General features: G+C 42.1%; 2 protein-coding genes across 2 annotated transcripts; one reads left to right on the top strand and one right to left on the bottom strand.

The window, feature by feature from the left end:
• Positions 1–157: 157 nt before the first annotated feature.
• Positions 158–7,472, bottom strand: hmox1a (heme oxygenase 1a). The gene is made up of 6 exons (XM_028599567.1): positions 7,320–7,472; positions 7,074–7,135; positions 5,688–5,799; positions 3,731–3,946; positions 1,862–2,134; positions 158–659 (listed from the first exon to the last, which is right to left on the bottom strand). Exons 2-6 carry the CDS (start codon positions 7,124–7,126, stop codon positions 492–494), a joined length of 822 nt encoding a protein of 273 aa, XP_028455368.1. The 5' UTR covers positions 7,127–7,135; positions 7,320–7,472; the 3' UTR covers positions 158–491.
• Positions 7,473–11,623: 4,151 nt separating this feature from the next.
• On the top strand, positions 11,624–22,357 carry foxred2 (FAD-dependent oxidoreductase domain containing 2). Its single transcript, XM_028599589.1, has 10 exons — positions 11,624–11,752; positions 13,189–13,406; positions 14,407–14,712; positions 15,483–15,734; positions 16,142–16,459; positions 16,821–16,987; positions 18,269–18,434; positions 19,730–19,956; positions 20,074–20,244; positions 21,032–22,357. Exons 2-10 carry the CDS (start codon positions 13,192–13,194, stop codon positions 21,262–21,264), a joined length of 2,055 nt encoding a protein of 684 aa, XP_028455390.1. The 5' UTR covers positions 11,624–11,752; positions 13,189–13,191; the 3' UTR covers positions 21,265–22,357.
• Positions 22,358–22,464: the final 107 nt, after the last annotated feature.

The raw sequence follows: 22,464 nt of genomic DNA, 5'->3' as shown, positions 1-22,464 counted from the left end.
GTAGCCTCAGTAAGATCTGGATTTTCTTTTTTTTTTTTTTTTTTTTTTGCAGAATGTATACTAAAACGATAAACTGTCCCATAAACATGTTAAGTTTCTGCATGATGTGTAAAGAATTAAAGTATGTGAAATCACTTTTGTTTTCAGATCTTTTTATTCAACACAAGTCAAGTTTTTTTTTTTTTGTGCGTTTACAGATTGTTTTTATGAAGTTCATAAAAATGACAAGTGGAGAATCACGTTCCAGCTGTGATTTGATAGTTCATAGACGAGACACAAACGTCAGCGTTGATTTTTGATTTGATCTCGAACAATCGACGGCATGTTGTGAAAGAAGAAAAGGGAAACCAAACCAGATAAAAACACACAAACGTCGACACATCTATCCCATTTCACCAAAGAACACAGACAGAGCGGTTATGGATTTCCATAAATTGTGAAAAGTGATGAGTCAGATGCTATATGTGCATAACAAATGACTAAAGTAAAGTCTAAAAGGCGTAGATGCCCATTCCAATCGTGGTCAGTGCCACACATAATCCCACGGTGAACTGCATGATGGGGGTTGATGGAAACAAGCCAGTTTTGACCACGTTGCCCTCTGATTGGTCCGCTGTTTCTGTGGAGACGCTCAACATTTTCTGCAAGTCATCAAAAACCTGGAAGAGAGGGAAAGGCATAAACCTGTATCAGCCTGTCGACAGATTCGGTTCCTCTTTCATTCTGGACACTTTTTAGTCCCATGAGTCACTGACAAGACATGGACGCAGTCAGGAGTTACTGAACTTGATTATTTAATTTAAGGGTTAGGTATTTTTTTACTCATAGATTTTTGGAAAGATGTTGCACTTACTGAACAGTTGAACTAATCATTAGTTAAATCACCTCCAACTGTGAAATTTCCCTTCATACTTTTCTACTTTCCCGTTGAATTCCCCTTTACCCTCCTGTTTTTTGAGGGGCATTTATGCCTTTATTGGATATGAAAGCTGAGATATGAAAGGGGAGAGAGTGAGGGGGGGAGACATGCAGGAACACAGGTCGGACTCGAACCCTGGACCACGGATGTGCGCCCTCCCTACCAACTGAGCTAACCGGCCACGTCCTCTGAGTCAAATCTGAGCCATTTTCAAAAAGTTTCTCTATCAGAAATGTGGGTTTCTTTTAACCAAATTTTCAACAAAAAAGTCACGTGGATGGTTCGCTGCGACGCTCTTCACAAGTCAAAGAAATGATCCGTTCACTTCTTTCATTGAATTTGGATCTTTTATTCAATTTAATAAAAGAACGTTGGAAAAAAAAAGTGTCAAAAATGTCGGAAAAACATTTCAATAAATCCGATTGACTGCGCAGCCCCGGCGCTCCTCCTCTCCTTTGCTCCTTCTCTCCTCTTCTCTCCTCTCCTTCGCTACTTCTCTCCTCTCCTCTCCTTCGCTACTTCTCTCCTTCGCTCCTTCTCTCCTCCTCTTCTCTCCTTCGCTCCTTCTCTCCTCCTCTCCTCCTCTTCTCTCCTTCGCTCCTTCTCTCCTCTCCTCCTCTTCTCTCCTTCGCTCCTTCTCTCCTCTCCTCCTCTCCTCTCCTTCACTCCTTCTCTCCTCCTCTCCTCTCCTTCGCTCCTCCTCTCCTCTCCTTCGCTCCTTCTCTCCTCTCCTTCGCTCCTTCTCTCCTCTCCTCACCTTCGCTCCTCCTCTCCTCTCCTTCTCTCCTCTTCTCTCCTTCGCTCCTTCTCTCCTCTCCTTCTCTCCTCTCCTCACCTTCGCTCCTTCTCTCCTCTCCTCTCCTTCGCTCCTTCTCTCCTCTCCTTCTCTCCTCTCCTCTCCTTTGCTCCTTCTCTCCTCTCCTTCTCTCCTTCTCTCCTCACCTGGATGTTGAACTCGAAGGCGGCGACGGCCTCCTCCAGCAGCGCCGCCCTCTCGTCTGCCGTCAGCTCCACGCTGTTCATGCGGCTCCTGTACAGCTGCTTGAAGCGGTGGGGGCTGCTCACTCCGGGGAAGGAGAAGAACGAAAGCCCGTCGGAGGTGCTCAGCCCCAGAGACTTCTGGGTAATCTTCCCCAGCACTTGACCCCCTGATAGGTCGCCAAGGTAGCGAGTGTAGGCGTGGGGCAACAGCAGCTCTGGGCTCTCCTCGCCAATCTGAAAAATAGACACACGTCCGGCTGTTATTTCACAACATCTGCCCTGCAGATACAGCGTATCGCCACACAAACAAAACCTATGCTGCATCAATTCACTTTTTAGATTTTTGGGGTTTGGCCGAATACCGAACCCACTGGTTAAGATTCTGTCAAATCCAATACTGAATCCTCCTCGCATCCTCGCTCCATGAACCCAGTAAACACATGAATGAAGTAAACAGTGACTGTCCTTCCTTTGCTGTACCTGAAGTTGTTGCATTCTGGCTGCTGTCTGGAGATTCCTTCGTGCACAACTCGTATTCTTTCGGATGTTTCAGACCAGATGTTGTAACAGCGGCCATGTTGTGTATAGTTTAGGGTCCTCGCCACCACCAGACCAATCGGCATTGAACAGATTGAACATGTAGCTGGACTTGAATGGCCTTCTTTTGACTGAAAGTACTGTCAAACAACTTTTTCTGCTCACCAGTTCCATGTCCACGTTCTCACAGCCTGCTGCATTGAACGCTCCACCTACGTAAACACCTTCCCGTAATCAACGGCGCCGTCATTACGGCGACCAGCGTAGCGGGCGGGGTGCCAGCGTAGGGTTCGGTTCGCTGGGAAAACATTCTAAGATTCGGCAGAAACCAAACCTCGTCAAAAAGCCCAATATTCAGCCGAATCCGAACTTTAGGGGTGGCAGTAGCTCTGTCAGTAGGGCGTTGGGTTGGGAACTGGAGGGTCACTGGTTCAAGTCCCCATATAGACTAAAGTATGGTGGTGGACTGGTAGCTGGAGAGGTGCCAGTTCACCTCCTGGGTAGGCACTGCCAAGGAACTCTTGAGAAAGGCACCGAACCCCCAACTGCTGGGGGTGCTTTTCCATGGGCAGCCCCCCACTCTGACATCTCCCAATCTAGTCAGAATCTGAGTCTGTTACTGCTCCATTTGGCTGTGATTACGGGGCATGTTTCAACCGAAGCAGGAAAGAAAATGCTTCTGCAACCAATCAGAGCAACGGATAGACCTACATCCAATCAGAGCAACAGATAGACCTACAACCAATCAGAACCTGCGAGTCAAAGGAAGGCTTCGACAGAGCAAAGGCAGAGGCGACAGTTTCCGTGTCGTGCCGACAGGTGTCTATGGTGGCGATGTGTATCCATACGTGATCGCAGTTCTCTGTACCGCGCTGTCGATATCTTCTATAACAGACGCGATGGCCATCTTTGTTGTAAACAAATTCAACCCAAGCGCTCTTTGGTGACGTGGTTGATTCCGTTACTGTTGATCATCTGTCCATCATCGTATAAAGCCCACCCCCTGACAATCTGATTGGTCCAAACAGCTCTCTTTGGAGCATAGTTGCTCCACGACGGATCAAGACCCAACTTCCCAACCTCAAATGTTGTGGGCGGGGCTAAGTTCGGCTGGCATCCAGGCTAACCTTCAACCTGAGCAGAGCTCTAATCAGCCAGAATAAGTGAAATCACCCGTGTGGGTGTTCAGAGACGTTAACTTCTACCAACCCTAACTCTAAGTCTGGTAAGATACTTGTACTTTTACTCAAGTATTGCTTTCAAAGACTTTATACAGGACCGCTCTCCACTCACCTTTCGTAGTCTCTGTTCGTATCGGAGTGTGGCTGCGGGAACAACGACCTTCTTCCTCCAATCCGAGCCGAAGAAATGCTCCAGATCTTTTTCTAACGTTTCCAGACGGGCGAGTTCCTGCGGGAAGTATATCGGTGCAACAGCTGGATGGGAGGAATTCCTGTCCATCTCCTCTTCTAGCGCTTTGTAGATCATGTAGAGGGAACACAACAGGGCCTGACGGAAGCATGAAGGTTATTAGTATTATTTCATTTTTTTTATTCAATGCTTTTTAATACAAAACAGGCAATTTAATATCTGTTAATTCTCTCAAATTTTACAAATAATTCCAAGCACCATACAAATAAAATAACAAAAATAACAAAAATGATAAATAAAACGATAAGAAAACCATATGTGCCCTGCTACGTCCTGCTATGCCCTGCAGTGCCCTGCTACGCCATGAACTACTACAATTACTGTTTCTAGTCCTAGTCCCGTTATCTTTATTGTGACTATTATTGCCACTGTTCATCACACCCCCAACCAGCACCGTCAGACACCGCCTACCAAGAGCCTGGGTCTGTCCCAGGTTTCTCCCTAAAAGGGAGTTTTTCCTCACCACTGTCGCGCTAAATGCATGCTCTTGGTAGCCTAGAAATCTAGACCACCCTAGAGGCAGCAAATGTAATTTGCAGCCATGGTCAGTCTAGCAACTCTCCGTTGGCTTGCGAACTGGAAAAGCCAAATTCTAGCCGGGCCAATCACATCGTGTATACAGTCGGTGGGCGGGGCTTAACATAATGACAACAGAGTTGCGACGGTTCTGAATTCCCTGCTACTTGAAAACAAAGGAGATGGTCTTTGGAATCGGATTTTGGGCGCGACTCTGGAAGACTTGGAGTTCAGCTTTTCTTTGAGAAGAAGAACAAAGAACGGCACTGAAGTCATTCTTAAAAAAGGAAGATGTGTTGGGAGTTTAAAATTTAATCTATCAACTAGCGTTGCTCTGGTTGGTTGTAGTGCTATCCTATTGGTGCAGAGGGAATTTGAAAGACAATTTATAGTTGATCCCGCCCCTCGGATTGAGCCCTGCCAATGGTGAGTTCCCAGACCCAACATCTGGATGTGGGTCTGGCTTGTCAGGGTATGCTCTTGGGGGAGTACCTGGAATTGTTGGGTTTCTGTAAATTATAGAGTAGGTCTAGACCACACTCTATCTGTTAAGTGTCTTGAGATAACTCTTGTTATGATTTGATACTATAAATTAAATTGAATTGAATTGAAAGTGAATTGAACATGATGCAATAAAAAACGAAGAATATCAAATAAATCAATACATTAAAATAAGCTTACACATTCAGTAAAATGTAAGCATTTTAGGGAGCTTTGATCAATATATACTTCAAATAATCCAACAAGTCTCAAGGCACTTCTTTTTTTTCCACCTTTTATAAAAACTGTTTTATAAAAAAAGTTTATAAATGAGACACAAACGTCAGCGTTGACTTAAATTTGATCTCAAACAATCAACAATGTTGTGAAAGAAGAAAAGAGAAACAAAACCAGATACAAAACAAAAACACAAACGTCGACAAATGTATCCCATTTCACAAAAGAACAGAGAAAGGTTACGGATTTCCATAAATTGTGAAAAGTGATGAGTCAAATGCTAAATGTGCATATAAATGACAAAAGTAAAGTCTAAAAGGATTGCATGAACAAAAATATGCTGTTTTTTAAAAATTAAACCTTGTAAACCTATTCTGATATAACCTCTAAATACAATTATGAACCTGAAAATGAGCATAATATGGGCACTTTAATTTTTTAAAAAGCAAGCATGAGCATAAAGATCCACTTTTTTTCAGGCCTTTTTAAACATGGAACAGAGAGGTTTGATTGCTTCTTTCTTTTGAGCCCATACATGTGTTAAATAATGAGTTAGTTACAACGAACTGTACTTGTACGAGTCTACCTTGTACTGCGGCAGGGTGATCTGTCCCCTCTGGTAACTCAGCATCAGCTGGGTGTTTTCAGCGCGGACGTGACTGTGCTGAGTGACGGCTTTCATCTGCTCTGATAAATCCCTGAGCGCCAGAACACACACACACACACAAAAAAACAAGGACAAGATGAGTAGACGGCAACACGCACACCACATGCCTGGTCTCCCTTTGTGGTGCAGGGAATTAAATCCTCAGAAGATCCAGTTCAAAAAGAAAGGGAATGGAATTCCGGCACGCACATACAATTCTTAACCCTCCTGTTGTCTTCCCGTCGACATTTACTCTTTGTCCTTCTGGGTCTAAATTGAAAAGGATTTTTATTTTGGGCTTTTTCCAACCTTTTAGTATGCTTTTGATGCGGTTTTAAACATTTTTGTCGCTTTTTTTTTAAATTCATGGTCAACAAACCTAATTTAAATGACATTATACCTAATTTTTGAGTTAAAAAGGCAGAAATGATGTGACCGGTTGGCTCAGTTGGTAGAGCGGGCGCACGTGTGCAGAGGGTTATTCCTGGACGCAGAAGGTCCATGGTTCGACGGCATGTCTTCTCCCCTTTCATAGTGAATTTATTGGATATTCTTATCCAATAAAGGCAGAAATGCCAAAAATAAATAAATAAAAAGCAGAAATTATGAATTATTTTGACTAATAGTTAAAGTCAGAGGGTGTTGAGTGGATAATCACAGACTGGTTTATGTTCAAGTTTAGTCAGGATACTGTTTTAAAACCCTTTTTGAAATGCTGTAAAATTGAATAAAACACCCAAAATTCAATGGAAGAAATTTTAAATTTTACGTGCGAAGAATGTTGTATGACTTCCATACAACGCACATATGCATCCAAGTTATGTTTGGGCAATTTGGATGAAAGAAACCCGTAATTCTGATATAAAAAACTTTGAAAACGGGTCAAATTGGACAACACAAAATTCTTAATAATCACATAAGTACACACAGCACAACGTGGTGACATTTCATTTCTGCATTCTTAACCCACCCTATTATTAGAAGCAGTGGGCAGCTATTTTATACAGCATCCGGGGAGCAACTTAGGGTTCTGTGTCTTTCTCAGGAACACTTTGGCATTTGGCCCAGAGGAGCCTAGGATCGAACCGCCAACCTTGTGGTTATGGGTACCACTCTACCTCCGAGCCACAAGCCACCGCACACTCTCCCCTACGCATTTCCTAAGTGTGTGCGGGAGTTTTCTTTTCTTTTCTTTTTTAAATAGAACACAAAAAGGACACAATATCAGAAGGAACTACTGTATAAAAGGATAAAAATCCTAAAAAAAACAACAACATTTAACTTTAAAATCAAACAGTTCAGTCAATAAATTATAAATTATCACACCTGCCAATGTCCCCTGCAGTGTCATTTTTCCTTGCACTCTTCATGGTCTCCATCTACGCAGACTATAACGAATGTTTTAATGGTTAAATGAAAACACTTTCAATATGAATAACAATGCATTTAACAAATTTTCACCTTTTATATTTTACAGACAAGTTCTTATTTACAATGGCAGCCTGACAAGAGACAAAGCCACTTAGGGGAAGGGAGAAGGAGGTCAAATAAAATGAATATAACTTGACACACCTGTGGTAAGCTGAAGCGACGCCAGTCGTTCCCGTGAGAGTGGTCCCGTCCGCTGAGTAAACGCTCCTCTGTGTTCTCACGGCTCGCTGCTGCCTCTTTTATACAGCCCTGACGTGCGCTCTAGCTGCTGAGTCAAAGTGAAGTGGGAAGTGTGACTGCTGACTCACGTTACATAACCCACTGCTGCCGAGGCTTAAACATGACTGAGCAGATGTTTGAACATGATGGGGGAAATCTGAAAAACATGATAAGGCAGAAATCGAAAGCTCAAGTTCCTTTAGAGCCAGGTGTTCTGGCTCGTTCTGGTTAAAGGAAAAAAAAAAAAAAAAAAAAGTGATTTGATTTATTAGACAGTAACAGAAATAAATGCATAACAAGATACCATCACAGTGACATTGTACATTTATCAGAACTGTCGAGGATAACACAAGAAAGTTACAAACTTATTTCCATTGTGGTCCAAAGGGGAAATTCAGATACGCTTCTGACGTACAACGGTAGTTTTATGGATCTAAAGAAGGCCTGAGGGCCGAACCGTTGTCAGAATAAATAAATGGAGAAATGCACATGGAGCCAGAGTGTGTGACACTTTCACCTCTCAGTGATCAGCAGCACCTCACGACAGCTTTGGGCGTTATAATCACGTGTCAAACTCAAGGCCCGCGGGCCAACTGCGGCCCCTCGCAAATTTTGATCCGGCCCGCATAACAATTTAGGTTCGAAACCAAAAAAATTGTAATGACTCGATTTTGCCTACTTCGAGACCCCCACACGTGCACGTCGGCTAACCTACTTTAAAAAATGGAATCAGAATGCATTGTTTTGCTTGATTTTCTTAATTCTATGACGGCAAAGGAACTTTTTTTGGTATTTATGTGGGCCAAATGTGAAAGTATGTGAAACAGTAGCAATAAAACTGTCACTTTTTTTATTAATAAAAGCACGTCATTAAACTATACATGTCATGGCCCTTGGTGTGATTCTCACTTTCCAGTGTGGCCCCTTAGTGATAGTTTGACACCCTTGCTCTATATTAATAATAATAATGTGTACTTTATTAATCCCACAAGGGTAATATTACAATGTTTTCACTCTGTTGTTATCACACACAGGCCTGAATTACACTCACATGGTCAGTACCTATAAATGCACTAATGGAGAGATGTCAGAGTGGGGGGGCTGCCCATGATAAGGCGCCCCGAGCAGTTCGGGGTTCGGTGCCTTGCAAGAAATGTTTTTATACATTAGAGTGAAAGAAAAATGAAAATTCTGTTCCTATTTTTCTCTCTGTTTGAATTTGCTGTTTAAGAAGGTGCTGACACGCTGAATATTATGCTTCACTATGAGGAAGCCACAATAAAGTCAGTAATAACATTTTTGTATACTTTTACTCCTAAAAAAAACAAGTGCATTTAATATAAAAATCACTTTTCATACTTAAGTACAGTAAATATCATAAGACCTTTACTAGTAATATTCTGAAAGGTGACTAACTTCTAGCTATTAAAGTCATTTTCTGGTAAGAAAGTAATGTTGCTTTCAAGTACTTTATACAAGACTGACCAAAACCCCTCCATGTGGGGTGTCTAACTGCGTGTCAATCACTGCTCATGCACATGCATTCATTCTCCGTTGTGGGGGGAGGGGCTTAGGAGATCGTTTTGGGCTTTGGCGATGTTCAAATTTTTGGGCTAAGTCCTGGATCTTCACAATCCTACCTACAGCACCTTTAAGAGGGCACTGGCCACCCTTGAATCCTTGAGCCGCCACTGTGCAGTATTCTCAGTAGTTGTAGAAGTATTCAGATCTTTAAAGCAAGTAAAACTGGAAAAAAATCATTGTTAAAAAAAAAAACAGTACAAGTACAAGTAAAAAACAATCTTAAACAAACATTCAGAGGAACAATAGAAAGATTTTCCAGGTACATGCACATTCCTCATGCTCACCCAACGTCCTCTACCTGATGGTGATTAAAAGGCTTTTATCAGCAAGATACGAGCAATCGTTTGTTTAAATCGTTCAAGTAAAACATTAGATAAGTGCAAATTATGTATTGAGAATACCCTGCAATTGTGCTGAGTAATAGGCTGTGAAAAGGCCTGCTAGGCATCCTGACAACAATTAAAGTTTAAGAAAAGGCAAGATTTTGTGAAGACGATGTGTGAAATCGGTGTGCTCGCTGCTGAAAGTCAGCTCTTGAAACATTTGAAATAGTTGAAATACTGAAACATTTGTAGGTGAAGTGCTAATCGAATCACAAATGGTTTAAGTTTAGTTTAAAGTTGGACAAACACTATTCACCCTCTGTCTCCACTACTACGTTTTCATTTTGAAGCAGCGTTTTGCCCCCCGCACTGCCCCCTGGTGGTTGAAACGGGTAATTGCATTGTTTCAAAAATGAGTGGAATAAAGGTGCTTTTCCATTACATGGTACCTACTCGCCTCGCCTCGACTCTACTCGACTCTACTCGCCTCGACTCGCTGTGCGTCCGTTTTCCATTGCAGATTTTAGTATCGCCTCTGCGTGGCTGGTCGTCATAGCGACTGCCGTGGGCGTGGCTTAGTAGCTGGCTTTTCCCATTGACATATCCCCGCATATCCCCGACTCATTTCCTGGTTCTCCGTCTCCGTAAACAACTTGATATCAAAGAGATAGTTAACGTTTACGGCTCCAGATTTCCCACCGTGGTCACATATATATGACTCTAGAGCCGCTACTCGCTTTGTTTCTCTCACATATATATGACTCTAGAGTCACTACTCGCTTTGTTTCTCTCACATATATATGACTCTAGAGTCGCTACTCGCTTTGTTTCTCTCACATATATATGACTCTAGAGTCACTACTCGCTTTGTTTCTCTCACATATATATGACTCTAGAGTCACTACTCGCTTTGTTTCTCTCACATATATATGACTCTAGAGTCACTACTCGCTTTGTTTCTCTCACATATATATGACTCTAGAGTCGCTACTCACTGCGGAGATAATTGCCGTCACACTCTCACTTCTCCCTCGCTCACTAGCTCCCCACACACACACATACGGCGAGTCGACGACACACACATCACACATGCACACACCAGCGCACCAGTATAACCATCAGGCCACTTGTATGCTACGGAGAAAGCTCTGCGTGGAGCCTCCGGCAGCAAAAAAACACTGCTGGCTAAACTATTTAAAAATGCCGTCTGTCGCTAGCAATGCAGTGATCTGTGACGCCTTTTTCCGACCAATCAGCAGCCTGCAGGGTTTCACGTCACCTTCTTGGCTCGCCTCAGCTCGCTTGGAACCTCGACTGAGCAGGTACTAAAAAAAGTACCTGTTAGCAGGTACCAGGTACTTTTTTTCGTAATGGAAAACCAAAAAAGGCGAGTAGAGTCGAGGCGAGTCGAGCAGGTACCATGTAATGGAAAAGCACCATGTCCGTCCAGACCCCGGAGCTTTCAAATCAAAACGGGGGTGTTTCCAAATGTTAAAGTTATAGGGGCTCGTCAGTTCAACCCTTGTGTTATTTTCCCGTTGACCATGCAATTTTTTTTTTCTGGGTCAAAATTTTAAATAAAAACTTTTTTTTCAACATTTGTTGTTCTTTTTTGATGTTCTTGTTCTTTTTTTCCCAGTTTTTTTGTCACTTTTTTCCAATGTTCTTTTGTCATTTTTAGTATGAGGGCGTGACCCACGTTGGTCTCTGAAGTAAAGGCTGGACTACAATAGAGCTGTTTGGAGCAGTTGAGATGGTAAGTCCCTTTGGGGGGGGACTTTGGGCTTTTTCACTTTGTAAACGTATAACATGCACAAAAAAAAAGATATATAACACAATAAAGGAAAGGGGAAAAGCATAATATAAGCACTTTAAGTAAAAGTAGTAATACCACAAAGTAGAAATACTTTGTTACAAGTAAAAGTCCTGCACTCAAAACTTTACTCAAGTAAAAAAGAAAAAGTATTAGCATCGAAAACTAAACAAACTCTTTATGCAGAATGGCCGATGGCCATTTCCGAGTTATTGATGTCAAATTTTTGAATTGTAATCTATAATTTGATAGATCAATGCACGTATGATTTCAATCGTGCAGCTGGTAAAGGTGGAGCACATTATAATACTCAAGTAAAGTACCTCAAAATTGTACAGTACTTGAGTAAATGTACTTTACACCACTGGTTTATACACATAACTCATCACAACTGGTCAGATACTAGGGTTTGTTCTGTTCTATTCTATTCTATTTTATTCTATATTTTATAATCACGCCCCCTTATGCAAGCAGCTCTAGTGTGTGTTATCCAGGGGGAAGTGGGTGGGTTCTAGCCTACTGGTGAATTGCGCTTTAAGATGCAAAAGTGTAATCATGTAGCAGCCTCGACAGGTTTGATAGCCTACATGCTAAACTACAGATGCTGCGCTCGAGGGAACGACTAATATAAAAAGGTAACGTATGTTTACATGTTGGTAATGCAATTAGCCGACCTCACATCTGGTTCAGCGGGCGATGGCAGCCGCCGCATCCCCACGAGAGTACTGCAGCTTCGGCTGGAGAGTTCGTGGAGAGCCGGGGGATTCTTTCCCTGCGCCTCCCGCTGCTTCTTAGCACGTTTGCATTTATATTTCTATTTCATATCGCTAAATAAGCGGATTGGCTACATGTAACTAGTTTAACGCCATAATGATGTTAGACTGAATCTGTATATGTTCCAGAGTAGCGAGCCACAAATGTAGTCGATGTTGCCAGTTGCCTAGGCTAATCATGGCCCCCTTTCCCATGCAGGCTACAAATGAAGTCAATGATACAAGTAGTAAAATCATAGGCTATTAAAAAAAAAACAACGAACGACTCTCTATGATTTTTAAAATATATGACTGAATTAATGTAGAATTATTTTCACCACAATGGTCCCAATGGTACCACATCCATCCAAATGCATATTTGGATTTTTTGTTTTTTTCAGCGCCACCAGTGTTTTTTTAAAAAAGCCCCGAGTTTTTAAAATAACTTCAACTTTGTGTCATTTCCCCTCAGTCTCTCTGACTGGACAGGCAAATAAGTGAAGGGAAAGTTCTGTTACTGGGGAAATATCACCTTCGTTTTAAGATTAGTAAAGCTGTTTTAAGCCAAATTCCTACCCTACCCTTTTAAGTTATGAAACTTAACCCTTGTGTTGTCTTGAATCTTGACGTTTTTTGCTTTCTACAACGTTTTAAATTGTTGAATTGTCCCATTTTTTTCTCATATAAAACAAAAATTGAAAACTGGCCAATGTGACCCGAAGTCAACACAAGGGTTAAATATAGTAACATCAGACAATTTTTTTTGCCTCTTTTTGGTTGGCAGAAGTGAGAATTAGTCCCCAATATTAGTTGTGTTCAGGTTTCAGAATGAAGAAGACAGTTGGAGAACAGTTAGATCTAAAACACGATGTGGGGCTCTTGAGGATGATTTTTTTCCCTTGGTAACCATAATGTCTTTCCCAAATGATTTACAGATTTTTATGTATTCTGTTATCAAATGGCTTGAAAAAAAAGTGCATATAAACTTAACACAAAAAGTGAGGAAATTTGCGATTGGCAGATTATTTCTCTGTGGTAACAATGCTTTTTGGCAATACATATTATACCGTTGAAAAGCCTGTTTAGTTCCCTTACAAATGGTGACCCATTATTAAGGAACATTTGTGGGATGAGCAGCTGATTATGTGGGTTGCGCTCATAAAAAATGTGCCAAATCTTCTCTGCCAATGCCAAACAGCTTATTCTGCCATTGACTCGTTTGTTCAAAATAGTTGGCGATTAATTTAGTAGTTGACAACTAATCGATTAATCTTTGCAGCTCTAAAAAGTACCACGTTGCCTCATGTTCTGTCCAACAGGTTATGGATTCAAACCTTCCTTGTTTTATCCTCTTCATCTTGGTTGGCTGTGTCAAATGCTCTTCTGAATACCACCCACACAACGGCACCCGCCACTATGATTACTGCGTGCTCGGAGCCGGGCCTGCAGGACTGCAGATGGGATATTTCCTCTCCAAGGCTAAAAGAGACTACATCATCTTGGAGAGGAACTCAGGACCGGGCAGCTTCTTTAACAAGTAGGAAACTTTATGAAAGCATGTCATATGGTAATAGTCTCACATTTCCAGCTCTAGCTCCACAGCGCTGTGGAGTAACGTTAGCTTTTTGTCTCATCTGGGGTCTGATAAACAGTAAATTCATCAAAGTTAGTGTCCACAATGCTATTTTCCAATAAACTGTAGCTGTCATATTTCAAGGGACCTGCGTGAGTGCGGATTTCATGTCGCGGCTTCCGTCGCTGTTTGTCACTTTGCCTAAGATTGAGTGACAAGTAGTACTCGCCCTGTTGTTTATTTGGTTGCCATGACTTGGCGAGTGATGTCACTGTTCCAGTTGCTCACCCTAAAGGGGAGAGAGAGCGGACCACAGTTGGCTTGAGTTCAGTAGAGCAGACGGCACTGCAGAGTTGTGTAATTACGACTTTATGACTTTTCATAAACAGCTGAAAGAGCGGCGGTGTGCGGTGTACATAGTGAAGACCCTGTTATGCATCTGCCCCATTTCTGATACCGTGGCGGCAGAAATTTTACCGTGGCGGGCTGCCGCTGTAATATCAACATAGAGGAAACACTGGTAACGCAAGCTATTTAAATTAGCTGATACATGGTTAAACCTCATTGGCTCTTACTAGTGTATCTCCGTGTGTACTTCGTCCACAGCAATCCCACCAATTGCTCCCAAAACGTCCCAGTTAGAAATGAAATGCCGGAAACATTCTTTCAAAATCTTCACAATCATTCAATGAAAGAGCCAAGCAGGCCTGCCTTATTGCACGATCCTTCAAAACTTTCAGTGTGTAGCTTGCTAGTCGTTTCCTGTAGCGATGGGATTTTCAGAAAGGCAAAACACAGAGAGTAGAGGGCGAGGGGCAAAGCCTGACATTGCGCTGTCAGCTTTATCCTGGAAATCTACTTCCATTAATTCAGACTACAGTTTATGAAATGAGACAACTGTACCTGTCTATCCTCCTGAATCACCTTTGACACATGCCTTCTCTGCTCTGTTTTGTGTGTCAAGGTATCCCAGGCACAGGAAGCTCATTAGTATTAACAAGATCCACACAGGAAGGCAGAACCGAGAATTCAACTTGCGCCATGATTGGAACTCGCTGCTGAGCGACAAACCTGACCTGCTGCTCAAGAGAGTGAGCAGTGAGTTTTACCCGCCAGCTGATGCCTTCCCGCTCTATCTGTCCACGTTTGTGAAGGAGCTCGGGCTGAAGGTCCGGTATGGTGTGGACATCGGAAGGATCAGGGCAGTGCAGTCAGCCACTGGCAGAAGATACATCCTGACTGATCAACATGTGTCGGACTACACATGCAGGTAGTTTGCGTCACTGAGGCTACATTTACAATACTACCTTTTTGGTTTTTAAGGATCGTTTGTAGCCAAAAAACAATCTCCGTGCACACAAGAGTTTTAGCTCCAGTAATAATATAATAATAATAATAATAGATTTTATTTGTAATGTGCTTTACATTTGGAGCAAATCTCAAAGTGCTACAGTTAAGATCATAAAAGCATGGTAAAAACATCAATATAAAATGCAGGGTTAGTTAAAACTCAAAAGTTCTCCTAAAAAGAAATGTTTTTAGTCCTTTTTTAAAAGTCTCAATAGTTTGGGGTTCCCTCAGATGGTCGGGGAGGGCATTCCAGATCCGAGGAGCAGCAGAACAGAAAGCCCGATCACTCGTGGTGCTGAGCTTAGTCCTGGGGAGAAGGAGGCAATTTGAGTTTGTTGAACGGAGGGATTGAGTTGTACAATGGCAAAAAGACGAGGGATTTGGACCGACAACGAGGCAGAACTGTTACTGAAAGTAACACGTGGCTACAAGGCAACAACGTTGTTTCCAAAGGTTTGTGCTAGTCCAGAATACAAAGCAACCCTGGAGTTTTCAAACCAAAACTGGGGCAGCAGTGTTTGCAAATTTCTCCGTTTTAGGGGCTCGGAAGGAGGCGTAAACGTAAAGAAAGCTGTTCGTTTTTAAACCAAAGCATAGTAGTGTATATGTAGGCTAAACCTGAAAGGAAAATGTAACATTTGTTTGGATTTTGGACTGCATCGTGTTGTACTTCTGTCCTCTCTCCCTCAGCGTCCTTCTGGTAGCCACAGGTTTGTGGGTTCCTCACAAGGTAGAGTTTGTCGGTTCTGACCTGGTTGAAGGCTATGAGTCCATCTCCACTAATCCTGAGGACTACAAGGACCAGTCCGTACTGATTCTGGGCAAGGGCAACTCAGCTTTTGAAACAGCCCAGAGCATCTTGGGAAGAGCAAGTCATGTGCACATGATCAGTTCCAGCCCTGTTCGACTCGCTTGGCAAACACATTATGTTGGAGATCTCAGGTAGCGCTAAACATTCATTTCTTCCCTTATCTTTTCGGTCTTTATGATTTTGCTTTACTGGTACATTGGTGGTTCCAAACCAGATGTAGCCTCCACAGTGGATATTTACAATATTCTTTGCATACAATTGAATTGTCAGTGTTAAGGTCGTGTTGGTCATGTCTGTGTGGCAGAGGCTACTTACTTGAAATCCGTTACTTTTTTAGCTAACTATTTCAACTGTGTATCCATTACTTTTAGCTAACTCTTTGAACTTTTATCCATTACTTTAAGCTAACTTTTTAAACATTTATCCATTACTTTTAGCTATTTACACTGTTTATCTATTACTTTTAGCTAACTGTTAATCCATTACTTTTATCTATTTCAGAATTCACCACAAGTGACCTACTTTATTTTTTTTTCAGAGCTGTGAATAATGAGCTCATAGACACATATCAGCTGAAGTCCCTTGATGGGTTGTTGGAGGCACACCTGGATAAAATAGTTATCGCTCAACGAAAGGAGCAAGGCAGGACGAGGTTAGGTGAAAAGAAGAAAGAGAAGAAGGGACAGTTGTACGTGACTTTAAAGAAGTTCTTACAACATCAGAAACCGAAGAACAGCTCTGATGTGACAGGAGAAGAACTGCCAGGATATTACATCGACAACTTCTCTTTGCGGAAGCCCTACGACCGGGTGATTCGATGCCTTGGATTCCGATTCAACTTCAGCGTATTTGACAGGTATAGACTTACGAAACATGGTAGGCTTATAAAACTCAACAGTGACCGCCCACTTTTTTAAACGGCTCTTGTTCCAGAAGTGACTTTTCCCCGTTCAATATCTCCATTGACATTTCAGAAAATGCTTACATAAAGAGTTTTAAGCATGTAACTGAGCCAACCAGCTACGAGATGAATCATGACCATAAAACATTTGATTCTGGGAAAAGAACAATGGGATTTTTACTTCTGGAACCACACTGTTAGACTATATTGTACTGTGTCAACATCCATACATTAATGTAATGCCCCTCTCTTGTATCATATTACTATGTTTAAAAAGTCCAAGCTGTTTTATTTATATAATGTTCCATCTCCCTAGCTCTGCCTGCCCACCGAAAAGTGACAATGCCAAAGGGCGGTTACCGAAGGTGACAGCCTGGTATGAAGGGAAGAACACTCCTGGCTTGTTTGTGCTGGGAACTGCTGCTCACTCCAGAGACTACCGCTCGTCTGCTGGCGGCTTTGTCCATGGGTTCCGGTACACAGGTGAAAGGCCGACAGATGTTTGTTATTTTGTGCCATTTTAAAACGAACAGGCATAATTTGTTCATAGCACCCTTTCTGCCATAGCTATCACATCTTGGTATGTTTCCAAATGCAGGACATGTAGTCAATAGACCGAATCACCATGACGTGGCGCTAACACTTTTGGGTAGACAAATGGCCGTAGATTTGAATTGCGGAGATATGTGAAATCTTCAGAATATTTCTGTTGTAATTTTCTGCCGTAACTGTTAAGTTTAAAGATATATATAGTTAAAGACTGAGGCCTGACCTATCTATTGTCTCGGCTGTGCTTATTTTCTGTACTGTGTTGCCTTGCTAGCATCTGGTGTTAAACCAATCCTAGTGTTACAAACGCCAACATCTCACCGCCGGTTGGACTGACTGCTATTTTTGGTGGTGTCATTTTCTTTAGTCTGTGGCCCAACAGGTAAATTAGCTCTCTAAGTTAGCCAAAGTGTTGACGTATGAAAGCATCAAACATGCATTTTAGATGAATGAGACGAGAGAATATTCAGTTGATCCTTGTCCCCGTTTGCTCAACGCTGATAAATTGTATGTACGTGACGCAGGGGTTTTCTACCTGGAAGTTATTAATTAATGTCCTCTGACATGGGTGAATGCTCGGTTTTGGTGCTGCTGGACCTTAGCGCAGCTTTTGATACAGTGGATCACAACATCTTGCTTGAAAGACCTAAGTACTGGGTTGGTATCTCAGGGAGCACCCTAAATTGGTTCACCTATCTTTCAGATAGAAATGTTTCTGTGTCACGTGGTCTCTATTGTTCAGAAACTGCTGTCCTTTCCTATGGGGTGCTTTAGGGTTCTGTGTTAGGTCCGATTTTATTTGCATTGTATATGCTTCCCCTGGGACATATAATTAGCCAATTTGGAGATATCCGTTATCACTTCTATGCAGATGACATCCAGCTGAATGCCTCTTTTACCACGGAAGAGACTGACAAAGTGTTGGAATTGCTTAAATGTTAGACTTCCATCAAGGATGGGTTGGCAAACAACTTCCTACAGCTTAATGAAGATAAGACCAAAGTCCTTATTGTTGCACCGGACGTTACAGCTTCCAAGTTTATTCAGCTTTTGGTGTTATATTTGAAAATAATATGTATTTTGATCAACATATCAAATCAATGACCCACACATGTTTCTTTTCAATTAAGAAAGTAACTTAGAGCAGTTGTTTCTCATTCTGAGCTTGAGATGATCATTTATGGTTAAATACACTGTATTGATTTTCTGCCACAGTGCGTGCTGTACATCGTGTACTTGAACAACGTTACCATAGTAACCCGTGGCCATCGACAAAACTGTTGACAACGCAGCTGCAGTCCTGGATTCTGAAGCGGGTCGGCGAGGCTTCTGGGCCATACCAAATGTTTGAGGTGCTTGGGGACGTTATACTTCTCCGAGGGTAAGCAGATATTAGTTTGATATCACCAGTAATAGTTGGCCACTGGCCACGAGGTATTAGACGCCCAAACCAATTACTAATGCTAACAAGCAGTGCCTGAATCGACAGATAATGTATGAATTGCAATAGTCTCGCATTGCCAGATCTATCTCCACAGCGCTGTGGAGGAAGGTCTGGCTACACCACAGATACATTCTGGGATAGGAGAAAAAAAATGCTCTGGGTTGTTTGCATTTCTTTAAACCAATCACATTCTTCTTGCTAAGCTCTGGACACAGCGACGGTGGCTCTGCTAAATAGTCTCAGGAAGGAACTAGTTTTGGTGAAACATTTGCACCCCGCATAAAAAACGCCACGTACAATATTAAATTAAGTTAACTTGTTACACAATACAGCAACGTGAGCTATTTAAATTAGCTGATCCATGGTTAAACCTCATTTGCTCTTACCAGTGTATTGCCGTGTAACTTTGTCCACAGCAATCCCTAAAACGTCCCAGTTAGAGAGGAAACGCCGTAAACATATTCTTAGTAACTCTTTACAATCATTCCCCAAAAGAACCAAGCAGACCTGTCTTGTTGCACGATTTTCTTCAAAACTTGCCATTTTCAGCGTCAACCTTGCTAGCTCAAAGTTATTTGTTGTTTAAAGTAGGGCTTTGACTCCGAACTTCGTTATTCGAATATCATTTGAATATTTAAAAAAATAATGATATTCAAATGAATATTAGGCAGTCCTATTAAAGCTCCGAACTTCCTGTGGAAAGCATGCTGTTTGTGTTTAATCCAGGGTCTGACTTTTAATAAAAAGTCATGGCAGTGTGTTTTTCTTCTGAAAATATAATTGCCTGCCTATTGACATTGACTGATAAACTGCACTCTGGTGGACAGAACATATCCAACTTAAGTTTGATACGAATATAAGTCTTACTGTAGGCATTTAATGGTCAAAATATTATTAATAAATATTTGAATATTAATAAACAAACGAACTTCGAATATGATTTTTGGGCAAAAGTCAAAGCCCTAGTTTAAAGTAGCGAAGGTATTTTGAGAACGGCAACACACAGAGAGCGGAATGAGCTTTATCCTGGTAATGAATGTATTTAGTATCACTCCCTGTGTATACTGATTACATAGAATGCTGCTCTCCATAGACATAAAATCACCAAATTATGTTGCTGGAAATTACATTGCCTGACCTTTTCCACAGTAAACAGATGTACTGTACAGTGTAGTCCATTTTTTTTTTAAGCTCATCATATTTTGTTCCTTCCTTCTCTCCTTGACTCGAAGCTCTCACTGTGAATATGTGGAAGAGTTTACACTCCAGGCTTTGCCTCAGTTCTCCAATCTCTCGGGCCACGAGGTCTCAGACCATGGACTGATCGTTCTAGTCATGCAGTACGGGAAGAAGAAGATAGATTATCTGGGGCCGGAAAGGACTGAAGGAGACTGGACCAAAGCATGGAAATCCAACTTTCTGCACCCTGTTTTATACTACTATGACACACTTCCTACTGGTGAGTAGAAATACTGTCCCATTTAAAACGTGTACCTTTTAGGAGTAAACTGACTGCAGTTTTGCCAGGAAAACAAACTTGGATTGAAGGTTAATGGTTAATGTTTGTTTTCCCCAGAGGAAGAAATGAAGCTCCGTCCCTCTGGCTGGGCTTTACCGAGGCCCAAGGCAATTCATCACATGGTCGAGGACTTCCTCGCTGAATGGGATAGTCCCATATCTCACATCCAGCCTTTGCGGCGCTTCTTGGAGCACTGTGTCCAGACTGACCTCAGGGCCTTCTATGCGGGTAAAGCTGTGTGTTTTGTGCTGCATATACTATTTTTAAAATATGAATTTCACACTAATTTCTGTATTAATACAAAAAAAAAAATGTATTACACAAATGGGCCATTTATGTGACACTCCCAGCGCTGCACAACCCTGCTGCAGATAGCCAGATCGCCTGATCTATTGTGAATGATGCTTCCAAGCAACAAAGTGGACCAAGAAACTCAAGATACAGTACATTAGTTATAGTCTATATCCACGACGTTCCACCTTTGTGATTGCTCCCGTGCCACCGGAAATTCCGCCAGATGTCCCTCTTTTTCGGGCCAGATGTCCGTCCCCTTCCTCTGTCTTTGTGTTGGCGTTCTAACCTCCGGTGGATTTGTGAGGACTATGGTTAACTGCTCCTCAGATCTCTGCAGGGTAAATCCAGACAGCTAGCTAGACTATCTGTCCAATCAGAGTTTTCTGTTGCACGACTAAAACTACTTTTGAACGTCCACATGTTCCACCAAAACAAGTTCCTTCCTGAGACTATTTTGCAGAGGCACCGTGCCTCCGTCCAGCGCCTAGCAGACGATTGTGATTGGTTTAAAAAAATGCCAATAAACCAGAGCATGTTTTGTCCCATCCCGGAATGCTGTGTGGACTAGCCAGACCTTCCTCTGCAGTGCTGTGGAAGAAGGTCTGGCAATGCGAGACTACATTAGTTGTGACTAACCAGCTCGTATTACACAGTATTCTAGGAAATCCTAGAACAGCAGATTTTAGTGTGACTCATTCCTGTGTTTTCTCATGTTTTTTAGAATCATGTTTCCGCTCAGCCCTTACCCACCGAAAGCCGCCGCTGTTTTGTCAGCAAGGATACTTGAAGCGTCGGGGTGTCGCTCACAGCAAACAGCCGTGGCAGCACATTCATGACGCTGGAGTGATGCCTACTGAGCAAGATGCAGGCACATCCGTGGCTGACCCCGCATTCCCCAACTGCCTGGCACAAGCTGGAGCCTCCAAGTCCTCAGGACTGAAACTTGACTCCTGATTGTTCTTCTCAAGCGTTTTAAAGCCATGCCTATGATGCTGTTTAGGTTCCTCAAACTTGCTACCTCCTGCACCCATAATTCCCTCCTCAAAACCAAATATTTTGACAGAATACTATAACCTAAAAGTAAGACAATTTCTTCTTACAAACCCTCGTCACCAGATGTGAATGTCTAATGGTACGTGTCCACAGTGGCGTTTTTTGACTGTAGGGATCGCCCCCGCTTTCCAGGATGGGCTCTTGATGGGCTTGCGACGGGCTGTTATCAATTTCTCTTCAATGACGAGCAAAGAAAACAACCAACGACAACCACAATGGCTGAACCTGATTGGATGATTGCTTTACTCGTGGGCTGTCTGTTCCCGAAATCCTCAAAACAGACCAACATGGCGGCTCGTTTGGAAACTTTGCTTATTTTGCGAAAATAGTTCATCAAAATGTGTTTCTGAAAACATTTTATGCGAGAAAGCTGCAGTTGATGAATAAGTCTTCATTTTAGACGGTGACTTTAAAAATAATTCTGAGTTTTTGAGAGGCGAGAGTCAAGCTGGATGCCCCTGATTGGCATAAAGTTGCCTGGACCTTAACTTTATGCTAATGAGCATGAAACACTACCAGAATTCATTGCACGGCTGCTTACACAGACAATGAATGGCACAACCAAAGAGTTATTTTCCTTTCTTTATTTTGATAATGTTTAAATGTCCAAAGAAGTAAAATTATCCAGTAATTCACAAGAAATAATCAAAGATTATTGGAAAGTCTAAAAAAAAGAAAAAAAGAAGCATAACTTTGTCTATTTCCTCCTTTTTAGTAATTATATCGCAGCCCCTCTAGCTTCATCATCATCCTGCAACCTCCTGGGGACCCACTGTTTATCATTGGAGAGGCACTTTGTCCTTTGAATGTTCCTTGAATGTCATTCCTCACAAAATATGTCTATACATTATAATATGTCATTTTTATATCATGGAAATCTAGAATATATGAAGCTGTATAGGTGGTGGGTGGGTGTGTCAAAAATGATTATGCATTTTACACGATGTTACGTGATGAAACATACATTAAAGAGGAAATTCAGCCTGTTTTTTAATTCAAATACTTGTGTTTTGTGGCCTATTGTTGATTTTTCACGGTGCGCATGCGCGGCTCAACTGGTTCAGCACGGGGGCTGTTTGATTGGCTGCCCGGTTGCGTAGC

This window comes from Perca flavescens, chromosome 15 (genome assembly GCF_004354835.1).
Source record: "Perca flavescens isolate YP-PL-M2 chromosome 15, PFLA_1.0, whole genome shotgun sequence".
Taxonomy (NCBI): Eukaryota; Metazoa; Chordata; class Actinopteri; order Perciformes; family Percidae; genus Perca; species Perca flavescens.
The sequence above is the reverse complement of the archived record's forward strand: the minus strand, read 5'-3'. Positions and strand labels throughout refer to the sequence as shown.

Coding starts and splice junctions, on each gene's coding strand:
- hmox1a (XM_028599567.1), bottom strand. CDS start 7,126: ATGGAGACCATGAAGAGTGCAAGGAAAAATGACACTGCAGGGGACATT. Junction 2,135..3,730: donor ACGAACAGAGACTACGAAAG/GTGAGTGGAGAG, acceptor TCTATTTTTCAG/ATTGGCGAGGAGAGCCCAGA. Junction 660..1,861: donor CCTTCGAGTTCAACATCCAG/GTGAGGAGAGAA, acceptor CCTCTCTTCCAG/GTTTTTGATGACTTGCAGAA.
- foxred2 (XM_028599589.1), top strand. CDS start 13,192: ATGGATTCAAACCTTCCTTGTTTTATCCTCTTCATCTTGGTTGGCTGT. Junction 13,407..14,406: donor CCGGGCAGCTTCTTTAACAA/GTAGGAAACTTT, acceptor TTGTGTGTCAAG/GTATCCCAGGCACAGGAAGC. Junction 18,435..19,729: donor GACGTTATACTTCTCCGAGG/GTAAGCAGATAT, acceptor CTTGACTCGAAG/CTCTCACTGTGAATATGTGG.